Below are 25480 nucleotides of genomic sequence, written 5' to 3'. Positions count from 1 at the left end.
AAAATCTTTTATTTTCACAAAAATTATCTTTTTGCCCCTAATTTTTTATTTTCCCAAGGGTAAGAGAAGAAATTGGACCCAAAAAGTTGTTGTACAATTTGTCCTGAGTACGCCGATACCCCATATGTGGAAGTAAACCACTGTTTGGGCGCATGGGAGAGCTCGGAAGGGAAGGAGCGCCATTTGACTTTTCAATGCAAAATTGACAGGAATTGAGATGGGACGCCATGTTGCATTTGGAGAGCCACTGATGTGCCTAAACATTGAAACCCCCCTCAAGTGACACCATTTTGAAAAGTAGACCCCCTAAGGAACTTATCTAGATGTGTGGTGAGCACTTTGACCCACCAAGGGCTTCACAGAAGTTTATTATGCAGAGCCTTAAAAATTAAACAAAAATTTTTTCCCACAAAAATTATTTTTTATCCCCCAGTTTTGTATTTTTCCGAGGGTAACAGGAGAAATTGGACCCCAAACGTTGTTGTCCAATTTGTCCTGGGTGCGCTGATACCCCATATGTGGGGGCGAACCACCGTTTGGGCGCATGGGAGGGCTCGGAAGGGAAGGAGCGCCATTTGGAATGCAGACTTAGATGGAATGGTCTGCAGGCGTCATATTGCGTTTGCAGAGCCCCTAATGTACCTAAACAGTAGAAACCCCCCACAAGTGACCCCATATTGAAAACTAGACCCCCCAAGGAACTTATCTAGATGTGTTGTGAGAACTTTGAGCCCCCAAGTGTTTCACTACAGTTTATAATGCAGAGCCGTGAAAATAAAAAATCTTTTTTTTTCCCACAAAAATTATTTTTTAGCCCCCAGTTTTGTATTTTCCCGAGGGTAACAGGAGAAATTGGACCCCAAAAGTTGTTGTCCAATTTGTCCTGAGTACGCTGATACCCCATATGTTGGGGTAAACTCCTGTTTGGGCACACGGGAGAGCTCAGAATTCCACTGTTTTACTTTTTCAACGCAGAATTGGCTGGAATTGAGATCGGACGACATGTCGTGTTTGGAGATCCCTTGATGTGCCTAAACAGTGGAAACCCCCCAATTATAGCTGAAACCCTAATCCAAACACACCCCTAACCCTAATCCCAACGGTAACCCTAACCACACCTCTAACCCAGACACACCCCTAACCCTAATCCCAACCCTATTCCCAACCGTAAATGTAATGCAAACCCTAACCCTAACTTTAGCCCCAACCCTAACTGTAGCCTTAACCCTAGCCCTAACCCTAGCCCTAACCCTAGCCCTAACCCTAGCCCTAACCCTAGCCCTAACCCTGACTCTAACCCTAGCCCTAACCCTAGCCCTAACCCTAGCCCTAGCCCTAACCCTAACCCTAGCCCTAACCCTAATGGGAAAATGGAAATAAATACATTTTTTTTATTTTACCCTAACTAAGGGGGTGATGAAGGGGAGTTTGACTTACTTTTATAGCGGGGTTTTTAGCGGATTTTTATGATTGGCAGCCGTTACACACTGAAAGACGCTTTTTATTGCAAAAAATATTTTTTGCGTTACCACATTTTGAGAGCTATAATTTTTCCATATTTGAGTCCACAGAGTCATGTCAGGTCTTGCTTTTTGTGGGACGAGTTGACGTTTTTATTGGTAACATTTTCGGGCACGTGACATTTTTTGATCGCTTTTTATTCCGATCTTTGTGAGGCAGAATGACCAAAAACCAGCTATTCATGAATTTCTTTGGGGGAGGCGTTTATACCGTTCTACGTTTGGTAAAATTGATAAAGCAGTTTTATTCTTTGGGTCAGTATGATTACAGCAATATCTCGTTTATATCATTTTTTTATGTTTTGGCGCTTTTATACGATAAAAACAATTTTTTATAGAAAAAATAATTATTTTTGCATCGCTTTATTCTGAGGACTATAACTTTTTTATTTTTTTGCTGATGATGCTGTATGGCGGCTCGTTTTTTGCGGGACAAGATGACGCTTTCAGCGGTCCCATGGTTATTTATATCAGTCTTTTTGATCGCGTGTTATTCCACTTTTTGTTCAGTTGGGGTGGCACCTGGCACCTGGCACCCCCACCAATAAGCTGTTCTCGGTGTCGGCGGCAGAATCCGCCAGGCGGAAATGCTCAATAGTGGAGTTGCTCCGTTTACTTATAGCGGCTGTGGCTGGGTACTGCATATCCAATTCCTAATCAAGTCAGCATTTTGCATTTCATTTCACTTTCATTTGTTGGGAGCACACTCGCTGGTTTTACACATCTTATTTTTTACATTAACGATTCCTTCTTAGTAACGTTTTGCAACCAGCGTTATCCATTCTATGGTCCTCTTACGGTTTCCAATCCTGTTGTCACCGTTAAACAAATCAAACAGAAAACCTAAAGTAGGACTTGTTTGAAGGTCAAAACTGGTGATCACCAGAGATCAATATTTCATATGTAATGCATGTATTATTTCCAATTATACACTGCACCAAAGACTCACTGTAATAAATGTGGACGCATCATGACCTCAAGTCACCAGACCCAAAGGTGATTGTGTAAATAGCGAAGAATCCAAGTTTCTGTAGTGCTTCAGCCTGAAGAATGGCTGCGGTCAGGGCTGAGCCCTGCAGTCACTCAGTCGCGCAGAGCTGTGTAGACAGGACCTTTCTTTCCATTGTAATCAGATAAACCAAGTCACAAAGCTTTTTCAACCTGTTTAGAACACTCTGGAATCATTAAGAGGAGTTTTTGTCCTTCAATGATCACTTCTTTTGCACCTCAGTGTTTATTGGTGTCTTCTTGGCTGTATCTGACACCATAACAAACTTGGGTGAAGCTGTGGGATGGTCTTCATAGACGATGCCAGAATCACTTTTCATCCACACATAATAAATGTTACCAAGTCGGTTGAAGGAATAAATGACTGTCAGTTAGTTTAGAGTTTGGGGTCAGGCTTAGAGGTTTCGCTGTCCTCGACCTGATTCCACCCTCCCTCTCCTCTATTTCAACACCGAAAAGTTAGCTAGGGTCAGTTTTGGGGTAAAGATTGGTGTTAGCAGGTTTAGGGTTAAAGATATCAATGTCCTTGCCCTAGTTCTACCCTCCTCCTTCTGCTCTACACTGGTCGGTGTGTTATGGTCATTTTTAGGCTTAGTTTACGTTTTGAGTTAGGATTAGATGTGTCCATGTCCTCGCCCTGGTTCCACCCTCCTCTTCTTCCACACCTTTCAATGGCTTAGCATTTTTGGAACTAGTTTGACGACTTTTTAATCCGGAACTGAGCAGTGAGAGGAAAGAGTGGCGACCTACGAAGAGTCGCTGCCCGGCTCCCAGGGTGATCTGTGTGGCCTGGATTGTAGGGTACCAGCTGTTCTTGGGTTACACTGGACTACAGAAAGTATTTGGGGCACATACAATGCCTGGAGGACACTGGGATATCTGGGGGGCAGTGCTGCTGCTGCTCACCTGTACAGGTAAGGAGGCAAAACTGCTGTACATGGTGCTGTCTGCAGGAGAACACCTCAAACATAGCAGGGTACCCCCTGTATATAAATATACATCTAGATAAGACCCCTACAAGTGACCAGTGAATATATGCACATACACACATCTAGCATATATCCCTATATACTGTATGACCACTGCACATAAAATACATCTGCAGAGACCCCTATATACTCTAGGGCCAGTACATATAAATATATCCTGCACAGACCCCTATATATGACCAGTACACAATATATATATACACATATATCTCTCAAACATAGACCCATATATACTGTACGACTAGAACATATACACATAAAGCAGAGACTCCTGACCTTTCCAGAACATATAAAAATATGCATGCAGCAGAGACCCCTATATATAGTATGAACAGGATATGTGTATATATATATATATATATATATATATATATATATATATATATTACACTCAGCATTCCCCTTTATATGACCAGTAGATATATATACCCAGCGGAGATCAATGTAAATGACTAATGAACATATATACATCCAATACGGACCCTTATATACTGTTATACTGTATAACCGGTGCACATGCCCATATATATATATACAGACACACACATACATCACAGACCTCCTATATTTAACTAGTATGTGTATGTATATATAAATATGCATACATTGAGCATAGTACCCTATATATAGTATGAACAGTGAATATATATATATATATATATGTACACACACCCAGCATACCCCTTCATATCACCAGTGTATATAAATATACATCCTCTAGATATATATATATATATATATATATATATATATATATATATATACACACACTGCACGTACATACATCCAAGATAAACCTCCCATGCATAACTGGTACACACATATATATACATACACACAATGACACAGTGATGACCAGTGCACGCGTATACAAATATGTGTATCTATATATATATATATAGATATATAGATATATATATATATAGATATATAGATATATATATCTATATATATATATATTAATAATAATAATAATAATCTTTATTTTTATATAGCGCTAACATATTCCGCAGCACTTTACAGTTTTGCACACATTATCATTACTGTCCCCAATGGGGCTCACATATATATATATATATATATATATATATATATATATATATATATATATATATATACATACACACACACAAAATAGACCCTCTATGTAGGCACAAACCTCTATATGTCACTAGTACACAAGATAGATGGATACACATAGACATATATATATATATATATATATATATATATATATATACTGTATATATCCCCAGCATGTACATGTGTATATACATATATATCTGTGGTCATGGCACGGTCAGGGTGCTGGTTCTTCTGATGACTGGATATATATTATTATCCTCCTGATGATTTTGTCACTGTTGTTATGATGAGGATGATGGGGATACATGGCGTGCTGTCAGGGTGAATCACACTGTGATGTTATTCTTGCTGCATGATGACTCCTTGTAGTCACGCACGGTATGGAGGGTGTTTTATGGGATTGGGGTTATTTCTTGTACACTCAGCCCTCACCACTCTCTGTAATTAAAGATTTAGGAGCCATGAGACAAGTATAGAGGGTGGCGAGGGCCAAACAGGTACCACAGGGATATAGCTATAGGTGGTGCCCTGGAGCCTGTAGGGGCCACTATGCCACATACGGTGGGTACGGAAAGTAATCAGGCCCCTTTACATTTTTCACTCTTTGTTTCATTGCAGCCATTTGGTAAATTAAAAAGAAATGTTTTTTTTTCTCATTAATGTACACTCTGCACCCCATCTTGACTGGAAAAAAACAGAAATTTAGTAATTTTTGCACATTTATTAAAAAAGAAAAACTGAAATATCACATGGTCATAAGTTTTCAAACCTTTTGTTCAATATTGAGTAGAAGCACCCTTTTGAGATAATACAGCCATGAGTCTTCTTGGGAATGATGCAACAAGTTTTTTTTACACCAGGATTTGGGGATCCTCTGCCATTCTTCCTTGTAGATCCTCTCCAGTTCCAACAGGTTGGATGATGAACGTTGGTGGACAGCCATTTTTAAGTCTCTCCAGAGATGCTCAATTGGGTATAGGTCAGGTTTCTGGCTGGGCCAGTCAAGATTGGTCACCTAGTTGTTCTGAAGCCACTCCTTTGTTATTTTAGCTGTGTGCTTACGGTCATTGTCTTGTTGGAAGGTGAAACATCGGCCAAGTCTGAGGTCCAGAGCACTCTGGAAGAGGTTTTCATTCAGGATATCTCTGTACTTGGCAGCATTCATGTTTCCTTCAATGACAACCAGTCGTCCTGTCCTTGCAGCTGAAAAACACCCCCATAGCATGATGCTGCCACCACCATGTTTCACTCTTGGGATTGTATTGGGTAGATGATGAGCAGTACCTGGTTTTCTCCACACATACCATTTAAAATTATCACCAAAAAGGTCTATCTTCATCTCGACAGACCAGAGAATCTTATTTTTGATAGTCTGGGAGTCCTTCATGTATTTTTAAGCAAATTCTATGCGGGCTTTCATATGTCTTGTACTGAGGAGAGGCTTCCGTTGAGTCACTCTGCCATAAAGGCCCAACTGGTGGAGGGCTGCAGTGATAGTTTACTTTGTGGAACTTTCTCCCATCTCCCTACTGCATCTCTGGAGCTTAGCCACAGTGACTTTGAGGTTCTTCTTTACCTCTCTCACCATGGCTCTTCTCCCACGATTGCTCAGTTTGGCTGGACGGCCAGGTCTAGGAAGACTTCTGGTGGTCCCAAACTTCTTTCATTTAAGGATTATGGAGGCCACTGTGCACTTAGGAACCTTGAGTACTGCAGAAATTCTGTTGTAACCTTGGACAGATCTGTGCCTTGCCACAATTGTCTCTGAGCTCCTTGGCCAGTTCCTTTGACCTCATGATTCTCATTTGGCAGGTGTGTGCCTTTCCAAATCAAGTCCTATCAGTTTAATTAATCACAGCTGGACTCTAATGAAGGAGTAGAACCATCGCAAGGAGGATCACAAGAAAATGGACAGCATGTGACTTAAATATGAGTGTCTGCGCAAAGGGTCTGAATACTTATGACCATGTGATATTTAAGTTTTTCTTTTTTATTAAATTTGCCAAAAATTTTACATTTCTGTTTTTTTTTCAGTCACGATGGGGTGCAGAATATACATTAATATGAAAAAATGAACTTTTTTGAATTTACCAAATGGCTGCAATGAAACAAAGAGTGAAAAATTTAAAGGGGTGTGAATACTTTTCGTACTCACTATAAGCAGACACCAGTATTTGCCATGGTGAACAGGACTCTGTCTCACCTCAGAGCCTGAGGAGGATGACATGATAACATGGACCCATCCACCCATCATCACTATTCTGTAATGTCACTGATAGAGCTGTGATGGATCCTATCATGGGTCTACTGTGGTCAGTATGAATTGCCTACTATGAAGGGTCTACTATGAAGGGTCCACTTTGGTCACTATGAATAGTCTATTAAAGGGAACCTGTCAACTCCAAAATCGCGGGTGAGGTAAGCCCACCGGCATCCGGAGCTTATCTACAGCATTCTGGAATGCTGTAGATAAGCCCCCGATGTATCCTAAAAGATCAGAAAAAGACGTTAGATTATACTCACCTAGGGGCGTTCCCGCTGTTGGTCCGGGTCCGGCGCCTCCCATCTTCATCAGATGACGTCCTCTTCTGGTCATCACGCTGCGGCTCCAGCGCAGGCGTACTTTGTCTGCCCAGTTGAGGGCAGAGCAAAGTACTGCAGTGCGCAGGCGCCGGGCCTCTCTGACCTTTCCCGGTGCCTGTGCACTGCAGTACTTGGCTCTGCCCTCGACAGGGCAGACAAAGTACGCCTGCGCTGGAGCCGCAGTGTGAAGATATGATCACTAGGAATGGTGTTTTGATAGGTCATTATAAGTCTACTATGACACATCTACTAAGATGGGTCCACTATGGTCATTATGACAGTTCTACATTGGTCACTATAAATGGTCTGCTATATCGTGTCTACTGTACTCACTATGAATGGTCAACTATGAGATGTCTACTATGGTCACTATGAGAAATCAATTATGAAAGATCTACTGTGGTCACTATGAAGGGTATATTATGGACACTATAAATTGATTAATATGACAGGTCTACTAAGACTAGTCTACAATGCTCCCTATGATGGATATATTATAGTCACTATGACATATCTACTATGATGAGTTTTCTATGATGGGTCTACTATGGCTGGTCTGATGTGAAGGATCACTACAACAGGTCGATATGATAGATCAATATAAAGGGTTACTATAACAGGTCACTACAGTGTTTTTCACTTGATTATATGTTATAAGACCACCTGCTCAGTGACAGCCACCAGAGTGTCAGTTCCTGAGGAGACCGGCTTGGTGACTGTCTCCTCTCAGGGCGTGTGAAGCTTTGAGGCATTGTGTATTAATCACACCGATACAGCCACATTCCCCAGGAGCAGGAGACTCACCTGTCTGGGACGACACAGGTGGAGCCCTGAGGTGGGCCAGTTCAGACACATAGCTGGGAGTAAGGGGCAGGCTCTGCCTCAGAGCAGGTGTGATTATGACACAGCCAGTGATTAGATGAGCATAGAGGCCTCATGTCCCAGGCTTAAGTATTGGTCATCGTATCATACAAAGATAATGGAATTGCACAGTCTTGGAGGCCTAGGAGGACCCTACACCACCAAGGCCTCAAAATACTTAGTGAAGAAAGGCTTAAAGGACTCAGTGAGCACAGGATGACTGTTCAAATCAAGTATAGGCACTCGGTGCTTCATGGCATGGACAATAATTCCAATAAACCTTTCCATTTGTTTGATTTCCATCTATCTCCATTCTTCTCTGGCTCTATGAAGTCAGAGCTTTCAAATAAAGAAGGTGGTTGATAATCAAGGAAAAACAAGCAAGTGGAAGGGTGTATTTAAATGTTTGGCCATGCTATGATGCACCAAGCGCCTGTATTTGGTTTGAACAAAAATGCTGTGCTCACAGAGTCCCTTTAAGATAAGCATGCACTATAATGGACAAAATACACTTGTGACCAGAGTTCTAAGAGGAACATCCACCATCTTGGTCCCAATACACTGCTGACCATAGCTCTGAGAGGAATAGTTACATCCTGTCAACGATGCCCTGGTGACCAGAAGCTTAAGAGGAGTATCCACTACCCAGACATCAATATATTGGGGAAATAAGGTCTAAGAGGAGCAACACCATGCTCACCTCAATACACTAGTGACCAGAGGACTGAGAGAGGCGTCCGCCATCCAGAACCCAATACAATGGTGACCAATTGCCTGAGAGGAGCATTTACCAAGTGACCTTGTAAAAAATGCAATGGGAGAACATGGACATTCCCTTCTCTCCAAGGAAATGATGGTTGTTGTTCTGGATCAGTTGTTATGATGCCAGGAAACTGAAACCTCTGAGGTCTCCCACAATCCGTCGTGAGTGCGGTGTGAAAATTACGGACTCCTCCACACTGGACTAATATAGGTAAACATTATAAATTCCTGCTCTCTGAGTACGTCCATGAAATCCTACTGTTGATAGTTGGATAATAATTATTATAATTGGCAGGATATGAGCCACATGCCACTCTCCTTGCTCTTCTGCTTTGTTATGCAGCTTCCGTGCCCAGCTAGGGCGTTCAGACCCAGCCCCGCTCCACCCATCATATTGTCTCCTACGTTGCCTAATAAATCCGGAGACTAAACTCCATTATTCTGCCTCACTTGCCTTTCAATGAATCATGTCTTGTTATTGTAATGAGGAAAGTTTACATAAAGCTCTATATCCATTCCTGGCCATGTATAGATAACTATATCAGAGAGCATCATATGGAAATGTTGGGAAGAAGTAAAAAGAATGCATAGACATGATGCGGACGACATAGAGGCAGTGTATATTAATGTCACCCTAATGTATACTCTTCAGTATGGTAAGATTATAATACGTCTGTATACTGCCTTCACATGGTTTGTACTATATATATATATATATATATATATATATATATCTACTATATAAAGCTGAATGTGTGTATGTGTGTGTGTGTGTGTGTGTGTGTGTGTGTGTATGTCCGGGATTGGCATCTGCACCGTCGCAGCTACAGCCACAAAATTTTGCACAGTCACACGTCTGGACCCCGAGAGCGTCATAGGCTATATTGTGAGGTGAAATTTTAACCCCGCGCGTTCCAATTCACCAAACAATTTTGCCCCTATCTACATAATGGGGAAAAAAGTGAAAGGAAAAGTGTTGGAGGCGTCGCAGCTACAGCAACAAAATTTGGCACAGTCACACGTCTGGACCCTGAGAGCGTCATAGGCTACGTTGTGAGGTGAAATTTTAACCCCGCGCTTTCCAATTCACCAAACAATTTTGCCCCTATCTACATAATGGGGAAAAAAGTGAAAGGAAAAGTGTTGGAGGCGTTGCAGCTACAGAAACAAAATTTTGCACAGCCACACGTCTGGACCCTGAGAGCGTCATAGGCTACGTTGTGAGGTGAAATTTTAACCCCGCGCTTTCCAATTCACCAAACAATTTTGCCCCTATCTACATAATGGGGAAAAAAGTGAAAGGAAAAGTGTTGGAGGCGTCACAGATACAGAAACAAAATTTTGCATAGTCACACGTCTGGACCCTGAGAGCGTCATAGGCTATGTTGTGAGGTGAAATTTTAACTCCGCGCTTTCCAATTCACCAAACTATTTTTCCCCTATCTACATAATGGGGAAAAGTGAAAGGAAAAGTGTTGGAGGCAAATTGACAGCTGCCAGATGTGAACAAGGGGGACTTAAAGAGTGAGAGCGATGGCGCCAAAGAGTATATACCGTACAGTTGCTAAGGTAGGACCCCGACATGGGATACTCACCACACGGGGATATGAACACACACACAAAATGTGCCATACACTACCACGTGCTTGAACACATATACCACCCTCAGCACACATGTCACCACACATACGCCAACCTCGCCACATAAAAGTCGAAACACAAAAGTCGCCGCTCAAAACTCACCACGCGCAAAATTCGCCACATGCAAAAAATAGGCTCACGCAAAACTCGCCACAAGTGCAAAACTCACCTCATGGAAAACTCGCCACACGCAAAACTTGCACATGCGGAAAAATTGCCATATGCACAAATTTGAAACACATGCAAAAGTTGCCTCACACAAAACTTGCACATACTCAAAAGGCACCAGACATAAAACTCACCACGCGCAAAACTCGCCATGCGCAAAACTTGCTGCACACAACTTGCTACACTAACCTGTCACATGCAACTCGACACACAAAAAGTTGCTACACGCATGTTGCCACACAAAACTCATCTCACAAAAGTCGCTACATGCATGTCGCCACACACAACTCAACACACACAACTTGACAAACGAAACTCGCCCTAAAACACACACAAGTCTGGTATTAGCCTTCAAAAATAAAATTCTGATTAATAAGCAGACAAACTACAAGAGCAACAAATGTACCATATAGGAAATATGGCAGCTGTCAGTCACATGACCTGTCTATTATGTGTATGTGTGAGCTAATATATACTGCCAGGGGGAGGGCTTCCTGTTGGCTAGGGATTTATCAGGCTGCCAATTTATCTTACAAATACTGAGGTAAAAATACTGAGCAAATAACGTGTTAACGAGGTCTAATACAGGAGATCACACAGGTATATACTATATACAGGGGAGATGACACACAGCTATATACTATATACAGGAGAGATGACACACAGGTATATACTATATAAAGGAGGAGATGACATACAGGTACATACTATATACAGGAGGAGATGACACACAGGTATATACTATATACAGGAGCAGATTACCTACAGGCATATACTATATACAGGAGGAGATGACATACAGGTATATGCTATATATAGAAGATGACATACAGGTATATACTATATACAGGAGGAGATGACACACAGATATATACTATATACAGGGGAGATGGCACACAGGTATATACTATATACAGGAGGAGATGACATACAGGTATATACTATATATAGAAGGAGATGACATACAGGTATATACTATATATAGGAGGAGATGACATACAGGTATATACTATATATAGATGACATACAGGTATATACTATATATAGGAGGAGATGACATACAGGTATATACTATATACAGGGGAGATGACACACAGCAGGTATATACTATATACAGGGGAAATGATATACAGGTATATACTATATACAGGAGATGACATACAGGTGTATACTATATATAAGGGAGATGACACATGTGTATACTGAGGTGAAAATGAGAGGTGTGAGGTGAAAATGAAAAGTTGTGAGTGAAAAATGAGAGGAGTGAGGGAAAATAGTGTAGTGATCGGAAAATGACAGATGTGAGGTCGAAATGACAAGTGTTAGGCGGGAATGAGAGGAGTGAGGGAGAAAATGAGAGGTGTGAGGGAGAAAATGAGAGATGTGAGGGGGAAAATTAAAGATGTGATTGGGAAAATGAGAGGCGTAATGGGAAAATAAGAGAAGTGACGTGCTATAACTAACCACAGATATTTACTATGCCCAGGCAACGCCGGGCTCTTCAGCTAGTATATATATATATATATATATATATATATATATATATATATATATATATATATATATATAACAAATCCTATACAGTACGTATATCACAGATCATGCAACTATACAGCACATATCTAGGACAGATAAGAGACATAGATCCTGCACCTATGAGGCACATACAGTGGGGCAAAAAAGTATTTAGTCAGTCAGCAATAGTGCAAGTTCCACCACTTAAAAAGATGAGAGTCGTCTGTAATTTACATCATAGGTAGACCTCAACTATGGGAGACAAACTGAGAAAAAAAAATCCAGAAAATCACATTGTCTGTTTTTTTAACATTTTATTTGCAGGTCTGTGAGAGACAGAAATCTTGATTGTTTGTTTCTGACCAAATACTTATTTTCCACCATAATATGCAAATAAAATGTTAAAAAAACAGACAATGTGATTTTCTGGATTTTTTTTTCTCAGTTTGTCTCCCATAGTTGAGGTCTACCTATGATGTAAATTACAGACGCCTCTCATCTTCTTAAGTGGTGGAACTTGCACTATTGCTGACTGACTAAATACTTTTTTGCCCCACTGTATATGAGACAGATCTTGCACCTATACAGTACATATAAGAGATCCTGCACCTATACCATACGTATGAGATATATCCTGCATCTGTACAGTACATATATGAGACAGATCATGCACCTATACAGTACATATACAGTATGATAAAGATCCTGCACCTATACGGTACATATATGAGACAGATCCTGCACTTATACACTACATCAGTGGTCCCCAACTCCAGGCCTCGAGGGCCGCCAACAGTGCAGGTTTTCAGGATTTCCTTACCTATACATTACATATACTGTTTGAGACTGATCCTACAACTATACAGTACATATATGAGATAGATCCTGCACATATGCGGTACATATATGAGAAATATCCTGCACCTATACATTACATATATGAGAAAGATCCTACACCTATACAGTACATATATGAGACAGAGCCTGCACCTATACCATACGTATGAGACATATTCTGCACCTGTACAGTACATATATGAGACCGATCCTGCACCTACACAGTACATATGAAAGCACATCCTTCACCTATACTGTACATATGAGATAGATCCTGCACCTATACATTACATATATGAGACAGATCCTACACCTATACAGTACATATATGAGACAGATACTGCACCTATACCATACGTATGAGACAGATCCAGCAACTATAAAGTACTTATATAACACAGATCCTTCACCTATACAGTACATGTGAGACAGATACTGCACCTATACAGTACATACTGTATATGAGAAAGATCCTGCACCTATATTGTACAAATATGAGACAGATCCTGCACCAATACAGTACATATATGAGACAGACCTGCACCTAAATGGTACATAGATGAGAAAGATCCTGCAGCTACATGGTACACATATGAGACAGATCCTGCACCTATACAGTACATATGAGACAGACCCTGCAGCCACATGGTACATATATGAGACAAATTCTGCACCTATACAGTACATATATATAGGTCAGATCCTGCACCTATACAGTACAGACCAAAAGTTTGGACAAACTTTCTCATTTAAAGATTTTTCCGTATTTTATTGACTATAAAAATTGTACATTCACACTGAAGGCATCAAAACTATGAATTAACACATGTGGAATTATGTACTTAACAAAAAAAGTGTGAAACAGCTGAAAATATGTCTTATATTCTAGGTTCTTCAAAGTAGCCACATTTTGCTTTGATGGCTGCTTTGCACACTCTTGGCATTCTCTTGATGACCTTCAAGAGGTAGTCACCGGGAATGGTCTTCCAATAATCTTGAAGGAGTTCCCAGAGATGCTTAGCACTTGTTGGCCCTTTTGCCTTCACTCTGCGGTCCAGCTCACCCCAAACCATCTCGATTGGGTTCAGGTCTGGTGACTGTGGAGGCCAGGTCATCTGGCATAGCCCCCCATCACTCTCCTTCTTGGTCAAATAGCCCTTACACAGCCTGGAGGTATGTTTGGGGTCATTGTCCTGTCGAAAAATAAACGATGGTCCTACTAAATGCAAACCGGATGGAATAGCATGCCACTGCAAGATGCTGTGGTAGCCATGCTGGTTCAGTATGCCTTCAATTTTAAATAAATCCCCAACAGTGTCACCAGCAAAGCACCCCCACACCATCACACCTTCTCCTCCATGCTTCATGGTGGGCACTGCGCATGTAGAGTCCATCCGTTCACCTTTTCTGTGTCGTACAAAGACACAGTGGTTGGAACCAAAGATCTCAAATTTGGACTCATCAGACCAAAGCACAGATTTCCATTGGTCTAATGTCCATTCCTTGTGTTCTTTAGCCCAAACAAGTCTCTTCTGCTTGTTGCCTGTCCTTCGCAATGGTTTCCTAGCAGCTATTCTACCATGAAGGCCTGCTGCACAAAGTCTCCTCTTAGGCTGGGTTCACATTACGTTAATAGCAGCCTGTTAAACAAATACGTTAACGGGCTGCTGTTAACGCAAGTACCGGTATGGCAGCCCGCTAACGCAGATAGAGCATCTGCTAGCTCTATCTGCGCTAGCAGTGGCGGACCCGGAAACGCTGCAGCCCGCGTCTCGGGGTCCGTCACTCAATGACGGCACATGGCTAGCGCACGCCCATTGTGGGCGTGCGCTAGCGATGCGTCCGACATTGCATGCAATGGTGCCGTTAATGGACTACGTTACACCGCGTTATGCCACGGTGTAATGTAGTCCGTCTAACGGACGCCAGGAACGCAATGTGAACCTAGCCTTAACAGTTGTAGAGATGTGTCTGCTGCTAGAACTCTGTGTGGCATTGACCTGGTCTCTAATCTGAGCTGCTGTTAACCTGCGGTTTCTGAGTCTAGTGACTCGGATAAACTTATCCTCAGAAGCAGAGGTGACTCTTGGTCTTCCTTTCCTGGGGCGGTCCTCATGTGAGCCAGTTTCATTGTAGCGCTTGATGGTTTTTGCCACTGCACTTGGGGACACTTTCAAAGTTTTCCCAATTTTTCGGACTAACTGACATTCATTTCTTAGGGTATGTGTCCACGTGCAGGAAACGCTGCGTGTCTGACGCTGCATAGAGCCGCAGCGTTAGACTCGCAGCGTCCAGATGTTACAGCATAGTGGAGGGGATTGAATGAAATCCCGTCTCCACTATGCGTGGTAACACGCACGCGGCGGCCCTGCGACTCCGGACATGCTGCGCGTCTTTTCAGATCGCAGCATGTCCGTATATCTTGCGGCGACGCTGCGTCGCCGCAAGATATAGCACAGGGCCCTATGGTGGGGAGCGATGATGCCGGATGTGTGCTGTGAACACATCCGGCATCATCGCGTCCCAGAAAGGGGGCGGGGCTTACCGCAGAGCGGCTAAGCCGCTCCGACGATACCGCCGGCCATCCTGAAAGTGGACACATACCCTTAAAGTAATGATGGCCACTCGTTTTTCTTTACTTCGCTGCTTTTTTCTTGCCATAATACAAATTCTAACAGTCTATTCAGTAGGACTATCAGCTGTGTATCCACCAGACTTTTGCACAACACAACTGATGGTCCCAACACCATTTATAAGGCAAGAAATCCCACTTATTAAACCTGACAAGGGCACACCTGTGAAGTGAAAACCATTCCTGGTGACTACCTCTTGAAGCTCATCAAGACAATGCCAAGAGTGTGCAAAGCAGTCATCAAAGCAAAAGGTGGCTACTTTGAAGAACTTAGAATATAAGACATAATTTCAGTTGTTTCACACTTTTTTTGTTAAGTATATAATTCCACATGTGTTAATTCATAGTTTTGATGCCTTCAGTGTGAATGTACAATCTTCATAGTCATGAAAATACAGAAAAATCTTTAAATGAGAAGGTGTGTCCAAACCTTTGGTCTGTACTGTATATATGACAAATCCTGCACTTATACAGTACATATATGAGACAAATCTTGCATCTATAGAGTAAATATACGAGACAGACCATGTACCCACAAAGTACATATATGAGACAGATCCTGCACCTATACATTGCATATATGAGACAGATCCTGCATCTACACAGTACATATATGAGTAAAATCCTGCACCTATACATTACATATATCAGTCAAATCTTATACCTATACAGCACATATACGAGACAGATCCTGCACCTACACAGTACATATATGAGACATACAGTATACTGCACCTATACAGTACATATAAGAAGCAGATCCTGCACCTATACAGAACATATATGAGACAAATCCTGCAGCTATACAATATATATATATGGGACAAATCCTGCACTTATACAGTAAATATACGTGTCAAATCCTGCACCTATACAGTACACATATGAGACAGATCCTGCACGTATACAGTACATATGAGACAAATATTACACCTATACAGCACATATACGAGACAGATCCTACACCTACACAGTACATATGAGACAGATCCTGGACCTATACAGTGCATATATGAGACAGATCATGCACCTATACGGTACATATATGAGACAAATCCTGCAACTATACAGCACGTATATGGGACAGATTCTTCACTTATACAGTACATATATAGGACAAATCTTACACCTATACAGCACATATAAGAAAGATCCTGCACATATATAGTACACATATGAGACAGATCCTGCAGCTGTATGGTACATATATGGGACAAATCCTGCAGATATACAGTACATATAAGAATCGGATCCAGCACCTATACGGTACATGTACAGTGTAATAGACACTGCACTTATACAGTACGGATGTGAGAAGAATCTTGCATCTATACAGTACAAATATGAGACAGATCCTGCACCTATACGGTACATATGTTAGACAGATCCTGTACCTATACAGTACGTATATGAAACGGATCCTGCACCTATACGGTACATATGTGAGACAGGTCCTGCACATATACGGCACGTATACGAGTCAAATCCTGCACCTATACAGTAGGTATATGAGACAGATCCTGCACTAATAGAGTACATATATGAGACAAATCTTGCACTTATACAGCGCATGTACGAGACAGATCCTGCACCTACACAGTACATATGAGACAAATCCTGCACCTATACAGTACATATATGAGACAGATACTGCACCTATACAGTAAATATATCAGAAAGATCCTGCACCTACACAGTACAGATATGAGTCTGATCCTGCACCTATACAGTACGTATAGTAGAAAGATCCTGCACTTATATGGTACAAATATGAGACAGATCCTGCACCTATACTGTACATATGTGAACGAGATCCTGCACCTATACATTACATATATGAGACAGATCCAACACCTTTACAGTGTATATATTAGACAGATCCAGCACCTATAAAGTACATATATGACACAGATCCTGCACCTACACAGTACATATATGAGACAGATCCTGCACCTACACAATACATATATGAGAAAGATCCTGCACATATATGGTACAAATATGAGACAGATCCTGCACCTATACAGTACATATATGAGACAGACCCTGCACGTATACAGTACATATATGAGAAAGATCCTGCAGCCACATGGTACATATAGGAGACGAATCCTGCACCTATACAGTACATATATATAGGTCAGATCCTGTACTTATATGGGACATATAGGAGACAAATCCTGCATCATTACAATACATATTTAGGACAGATCCTGCATTTATACAGTACGTATATGAGGCAAATCTTGCATCTACACAGTACATATGAGTCAAATCCTGCACCTATACAGTACATATATCAGACAAATCTTACACCTATACAGCACATATACGAGACAGATGCTGCACCTACACAGTACATATAAGAAACAGATCCTGCACCTATGTGTTACATATATGAGACAGATTCTGCACCTGTACAGTACATATACGAGACAAATCCTTCACCTATACAGTACACATATGAGAGAAACAAATACGGTATTACAACAAAACAGCACATATACAAGACAGATCCTACACCTACACAGTACATATATGAGACAGATCCTGCACCTATACAGTGCATATATAAGACAGATCATGCACCTAAATAGTACATATACGAGTTGAATCCTGCACCTATATGGTACATATATGAGACAAATCCTGCATCAATACAGTGCGTATGTGAGACGGATCCTGCACTTATACAGTACGTATATAAGACAAATCTTACACCTATACAGTACATGTAAGAAACAGATCCTGCACCTACAGAGTAAATATATGAAACAGATCCTGCAACTATATAGCACATATATGAGACAGCTCCTGCACCTATACAGTACACATGAGACAGATCCTGCAGCTATATGGTACATATATGGGACAAATCCTGCACCTATACAGTACATATAAGAAACAGATCTAGCACCTATACTGTACATATATGAGACAGATCCTGCACCTATGCGTTACATATACGAGACAGATTCTGCACCTATACAGTACATATATGAGACAATTCCTGCACCTATACAGTACATATACGAGTCAAATCCTGCACCTATACAGTACACATGAGACAGATCTTGCACTTATACAGTACATATGAGACAAAAATTACACCAATACAGCACATATACGAGACAGATCCTACACCTACACAGTACATATATGAGACAGATCCTGCACCTATACAGTACATATATGAGTTGAATCCTGCACCTATGCGGTACAAATATGAGACATATCCTGCATCTGTACAGTACATATAAGAAGCATATCCTGCACCTATACAGTACGTATATAAGACAAATCTTGCACCTATACAGTACATATATGAGAAAATTCCTGCACCTATACAGTACATATACAAGTCAAATCCTGCTCCTATACAGTACGTATATGAGACAGATCCTGCACTTATGAAGTACGTATATAAGACAAATCTTGCATTTATAAAGCACATATACCAGACAGATCCTGCTCCTACACAGTGCATATATGAGACAAATCCTTAATCTATACAGTATATATAAGAAACAGATCCTGCACCTATACAGTACATATATGACACAGATCCTGCATGTATATAGTACATATATGAGACAGATCCTGCACGTATATAGTACATATATGAGACAAATCATGCACCTATACAGTACGTACATGAGACAGATCCTGCACTTATATAGTATGTATATAAGACAAATCTTAAACCTATACAGCACATATACGAGACAGATCCTGCACCCATACAGTACATACAGTTATATGAAAAAGTTTGGGCACCCCTATTAATTAATCTTAAGCTTAATATTTTATAAAAATAGTTTTTTTTGCAACAGCTATTTCAGTTTCATACATCTAATAACTGTTGGACACAGTAATGTTTCTACCTTGAAATGAGGTTTATTGTACTAACAGAAAATGTGCAGTCTGCATTCAAACAAAATTTGACAGGTGCATAAGTATGGGCACCCCAACAGAAAAGTGACATTAATATTTAGTAGATCCTCCTTTTGCAAAAATAATAGCATCTAGTCGCTTCCTGTAGCTTTTAATGAGTTCCTGGATCCTGGATGAAGGTATTTTTGACCATTCCTCTTTACAAAACAATTCCAGTTCAGTTAAGTTTGATGGTCGCCGAGCATGGACAGCCCTCTTCAAATGATCCCACAGATGTTCAATGATATTCAGGTCTGGGGACTGGGATGGCCATTCCAGAACAGTGTTAATGTTCCTCTGCATGAATGCCTGAGTAGATTTGGAGCGGTGTTTTGGATCATTGTCTTGCTGAAAGATCCATCCCCTGCGTAACTTCAACTTTGTCACTGATTCATGAACATTATTGTCAAGAATCTGCTGATACTGAGAGGAATCCATGCATCCCTCAACTTTAACAAGATTCCCGGTGCCGGCATTGGCCACACAGCCCCAAAGCATGATGGAACCTCCACCAAATTTTACTGTGGGTAGCAAGTGTTTTTCTTGGATTGCTGTGTTTTTTGACCGCCATGCATAACGCCTTTTTCTATAACCAAACAACTCAATCTTGGTTTCATCAGTCCACAGGACCTTCTTCCAAAAAGAAATTGGCTTCTCCAAATGTGCTTTTGCATACCTCAGCCGACTCTGTTTGTGGCGTGCTTGCAGAAACGGCTTCTTTTGCATCACTCTCCCATATAGCTTCTCCTTTTGCAAAGTGCATTGTATAGTTGACCGATGCACAGTGACACCATCTGCAGCAAGTTGATGCTGCAGCTATCTGGAGGTGGTCTAAGGATTGTCCTTGACTGATCTCACCATTCTTCTTCTCTGCATTTCTGATGTTTTTCTTGTCCTGCCACTTCTTGCCTTAACAAGAACTGTACCTGTGTTCTTCCATTTCCTTACTATGCTCCTCACAGTGGAAACTGACAGGTTAAATCTCTGAGACAGCTTCTTCTATCCTTCCCCTGAACAACTATGTTGAATAATCTTTGTTTTCAGATCATTAGACAGTTGTTTTGAGGAGCCCATGAATCTTCAGAGGAGATTCAAACAGGAGATCAACTTGCAAGTGGCCACTTTAAGTAGCTTTTCTCATGATTGCATACACCTGGCTATGAAGTTCAAAGCTCAATGAGGTTATAAAACCAAAAAAAAGTGCTTTAGTAAGTCAGTAAAAAGTAGGTAGGAGTATTTAAAACAAGAAAATGATAAGGGTGCCCACACTTATGCACCTGTCAAATTTTGTTTGAATGCAGATTGCACATTTTCTGTTAGTACAATAAACCTCATTTCAAGGCAGAAACATTATTGTGTCCAACAGTTATTAGATATATGAAACTGAAATAGCTGTTGCAAAAAAACCCCAATTTTCATAAAACATTAAGCTTAAGATTAATAGGGGTGCCCAAACTTTTTCATATAACTGTATATAGGACAGATCCTGCACCAGTAGAGTACATTTATAGGACAGATCCTGCACCTATACAGTACATAGAATCATAGAATGGTAGAGTTGGAAGGGACTTCCTGGGTCATCTGGTCCAACCCCCTGCTCAAAGCAGGATTCACTAAATTATCTCAGACAGGTGTCTGTCCAGCCTCTGTTTGAAAACTTCCGTGGAAGGAGAACTCACCACCTCTCGTGGCATCCTGTTCCACTCATTGATCACCCTAACTGTCAAAAAGTGTTTTTAATATCTAATCTGTGTCTCCACCCATTTAGTTTCATCCCATTGCTTGTAGTCTTTTCTTGTGCAAATGAGAATAAAGATGATCCTTCTACAATGTGACATCCCTTGAGATATTTGAAGACAGCTATTAAGTCTCCTCTCAGTCTTCTTTTTTGTAAACTAAACATTCCCAAATCCTGTAACCGTTCCTCATAGGACATGGTTTGCAGATCGGTCACCATTCTGGTCGCTCTTCTCTGAACTTGCTCCAGTTTGTTGATGTATTTTTTAAAATGTGATGCCCAAAACTGGACACTGTATTCCAGATGAGGTCTGACCAAAGAGGAGTAGAGGGCAATAATGAATTCACGTGATCTAGCCTGCATGCTTCTGATAATACATCCCAGAATTGCATTTGCCTTTTTTGCTGCTGCATCACACTGTTGACTCATGTTCAGTTTATGATCTATTAGTAAACCCAAGTCTTTTTCACATGTGCTGTTGCTTAGCCCTATTCCTCCCATTCTGTATATGCTTTTTTAATTTTTATAGCCTATATAGCTTTGTGTCATCACCAAATTTAATCAGTGTACCCTCAATTCCTTAATCAAAATCATTGATAAAGATGTTGAACAATACAGGGCCCAGGACAGAACTCTGTGGTACCCCACTCGAGGCATTCCTCCAACGGGATGTGCAGCAATTTACGACCACTCTTTGGGTCTGATCTTTAAGACAGCTATGAATCCACCTAACAGTTGCCTTGTCCATTCCATTCTTAGTCATTTTTTCAATAAGGATGGTGTGAGATACTTTGTCAAATGCTTTGCTGAAGGCAAGATATACTATATCTACAGCATTTCCCTGATCCACCCAGTCAGTGATTCTGTCACTGAATGGAATTAAGTTAGTCTGACATGACTTAGTAGTTACAAACCCATGCTGACTCTGGTTAATCACTTCATTCTTATTCAGGTATTTACATACATGTTGTTTAATAATTTGTTCAAAGATCTTTCCTGGTATAGAAGTCAGACTCACTGGCCTATATCTGGGTCCACTTTCTTCCCCTATTTGAAGATAGGAACAACATTTTCTTTTCTCCAGTCTTCTGGGACTTCTCCTGTTCTCCAAGAATTTTCAAAGATTATGGAGAGTGGTTCAAAACCTTCTTCTGCTATCTCCTTCAGTACTCTGGAGTGTAATTTATCTGGACCTAGAGACTTGAATTACTTTATGTTAGCTAAATGTTTCCTCGCTATCTTTCTGTTTATATATATCCTGGATTCTTCTATTCCTTTAATAGGACAGTGAAGATCACCTGATGTTACCTTTCCTTTCTCAGAGAAAACAGATGCAAAATAGGAATTTAAAAGTTCGGCCTTCTCAACATCCTTTCTTACCATTTCATCATTTTCATCCTGTAAAAATCCTATAGCATTTTTGACTTTTCTTTTACTTTTGAAATATCCCCCAAATCCTTTTTTGCAAGCCTTAATTCATTGTCATCTTTAGTTAATCTGATTCGTGCCCTGCAGCTTCTGCAGACAGCATTATATTCTTCATTAGATATGCCTCCCTCTTTCCATTTGATAAACATTTCTTTCTTCCTTTTTAGCATGTGCTTAAGTTCTGTGTTCATCCATCCTGGTTTCCTTAAATGCTTTATATTCTTCCCTCTTTTTGGAATTGTTAACGATTGTGCTTTGAGAATCTCATTTTTCAAGATTTCCCATCCTTCCTGGACATTTTTGTCCTTAAGGATATCCAGCCATTGGATCCCTCCGATTCTCTTTCTAAGTCCCTTAAAATGTGCCTTTCTGAAATGTAACCTTGAAGTCTGAGTCTTCACAGGTCTTCCTCCTCTAGTTATCCAAAATTCTAAAATAGCATGGTCACTACCTCCTAGGGTCCCAGCCACTCTTACCTCACCAATTATTTCCTCCCTGTTTATAAGGATTAGATCCAAGGTAGCAGATCCCCTTCTTTTCTCCCTTACCTTTTGGAAGGTAAAGTTGTCAGCAAGAGAGGATCAGAATTTGCTTGACCTGTTAGTTTTGCCTGAGAGAGATTCCCAGCAAATGTCTGGATAGTTGAAATCTCCCATGACCACTATGTCATATTTTTGGAGACAGATCCTGTACCTGTGCAGTACATATAAGAGACAGATCCTGCGCCTATGCAGTACATATAAGAAACAGATTCTGCACCTATACAGTACATATATGAGACATATCCTGCATCTATACAGTACATATAAGAGGCAGATCCTGCACCTATACAGTACATATATGAGGCAGATCCTGCACCTATACAGTACATATATAGGGCAGATCCTGTACCTGTACGGTACATATATGACACAGACCCTGCACCTATACAGTACATGAGACATATCTTGCACCTATACAGTCCATATGAGACAGATCCTGAACCTATATAGTTCATACACGATATAGATGATGCACCTATACAATACATATATGAGACAGATGCATACATAGGACAGATCCTGCACCTGTACAGTGATTCTGCACCCCCCAGTGATGGCTCTGTCACCCCTCTTTTAGAGGTAAAAAGTTTAAATTCATTCCCAGTATGGCTCCCACCTTCTGGGACAACACATACGACATCTCTTGCAGGAGCTTCAGTCTGAACAGGCTTCCTTCGTCCTAACAACACAGAAATGTAAAAAAAACTGGCTGGACGTTTAACTTCCTCAAGCCACAGTCAGGAGGAGGAGATTTAATGGGTAGGTGTCCCACCCGTCTCTGACCTACCCGCCATATAGCGACTGGATTGCTCTCATCACATATCATGCTGGAGGAAAACTTATGGCTTTCACATCACGCAGGATAGCAACCTTTGCGGCACAGATCTACCCTCACATACGGTGCAAGTAACCCTGTCACTATATATCAGACATATCCTGCACCCCAGAAAAGCAGCAGCGAAACGCGCGTTGTGGTATCTGTGCAATGACTGGTGGTATCCTATGGGTAAGATGTTCTTCTTTTGCACATGCTTTTGATTTGGGCCCCTTCCTTTATGGGTGTATTTACGTATTTACAACTTGTCACCGGTTTGGTGATTTTATCGCACTCTACACCCACTGAGGAGGTAGCTGTTTGGTATTATGTGGATCTTGCCCATTTTTATATATATCTTTGCTGAGGCTACTCGTATATACGCTGTTCATGTAATACCATTAATCTAATATATAAAGCTGAATGTGTGTATGTGTGTGTGTATGTCCGGGATTGGCATCTGAACCGTCGCAGCTAGAGCCACAAAATTTTGCACAGTCACACGTCTGGACCCCGAGAGCATCATAGGCTATGTTGTGAGGTGAAATTTTAACCCCGTGCTTTCCAATTCACCAAACAATTTTGCCCCTATCTACATAATGGGGAAAAAAGTGAAAGGAAAAGTGTTGGAGGCGTCGCAGCTACAGCCACAAAATTTTGCACAGTCACATGTCTGGACCCCGAGAGCGTCATAGGCTATGTTGTGAGGTGAAATTTTATCCACGCGCTTTCCAATTCACCAAATAATTTTTCCACTATCTACATAATGGGGAAAAAGTGAAAGGAAAAGTGTTGGTGGCAAATTGACAGCTGCCAGATGTGAACAAGGGGGACTTAAAGAATGAGAGCGATGGTGCCAAAGAGTATATACCGTACAGTTGCTAAGGTGGGGCCCCGACATGGGATACTCACCACACACGGGGATATGAACACACACACAAAATGCGCCACACACTACCACGTACTTGAACACATATACCACACTCAGCACACATTTCACCACACACACACCAACCTCGCCACATAAAAGTCGAAACACAAAAGTCGCCGCTCAAAACTCGCCACGCGCAAAACTCGCCACATGCAAAACTAGGCTCACGCAAAACTTGCACCCGCGGGAAAATTGCCACATGCACAAAAGTTGCAACACATGCAAAAGTTGCCTCAAACAAAACTTGCACATACTCAAAAGGCACCACAGATAAAACTCACCACGCACAAAAGTCGCCATGCACAAAACTTGCTGCACACAACTTGCTACACTAACCTGTCACATGCTACTCGACACACAAAAAGTTGCTACACGCATGTCGCCACACAAAACTCATCTCACAAAAGTTGCCACATGCATGTCGCCACACACAACTCAACACACACAACTTGACAAACGAAACTCGCCCTAAAACACACACAAGTCTGGTAT

General features: G+C 41.1%; 1 protein-coding gene across 3 annotated transcripts in view; it reads left to right on the top strand.

Annotated features, from left to right (window-relative positions):
- The first annotated feature begins 3226 nt into the window (after positions 1-3226).
- NECTIN4 (nectin cell adhesion molecule 4) overlaps positions 3227-25480 on the top strand; it is an 81044-nt gene continuing 58790 nt past the window's right edge. For 2 of the 3 annotated variants that reach the window (XM_069726281.1, XM_069726290.1), the window contains exon 1: positions 3227-3442. In XM_069726281.1, the coding sequence (XP_069582382.1) occupies positions 3385-3442 (58 nt within the window). In that variant the 5' untranslated portion in view covers positions 3227-3384. The remainder of the gene's footprint in view (positions 3443-25480) is intronic. The other variant, XM_069726300.1, reaches the window with a different exon arrangement.

The sequence above is a fragment of the Ranitomeya imitator genome, chromosome 1 (genome assembly GCF_032444005.1).
Source record: "Ranitomeya imitator isolate aRanImi1 chromosome 1, aRanImi1.pri, whole genome shotgun sequence".
Classification (NCBI taxonomy): domain Eukaryota; kingdom Metazoa; phylum Chordata; class Amphibia; order Anura; family Dendrobatidae; genus Ranitomeya; species Ranitomeya imitator.
This window is presented reverse-complemented; position numbering and strand designations above follow the sequence as displayed.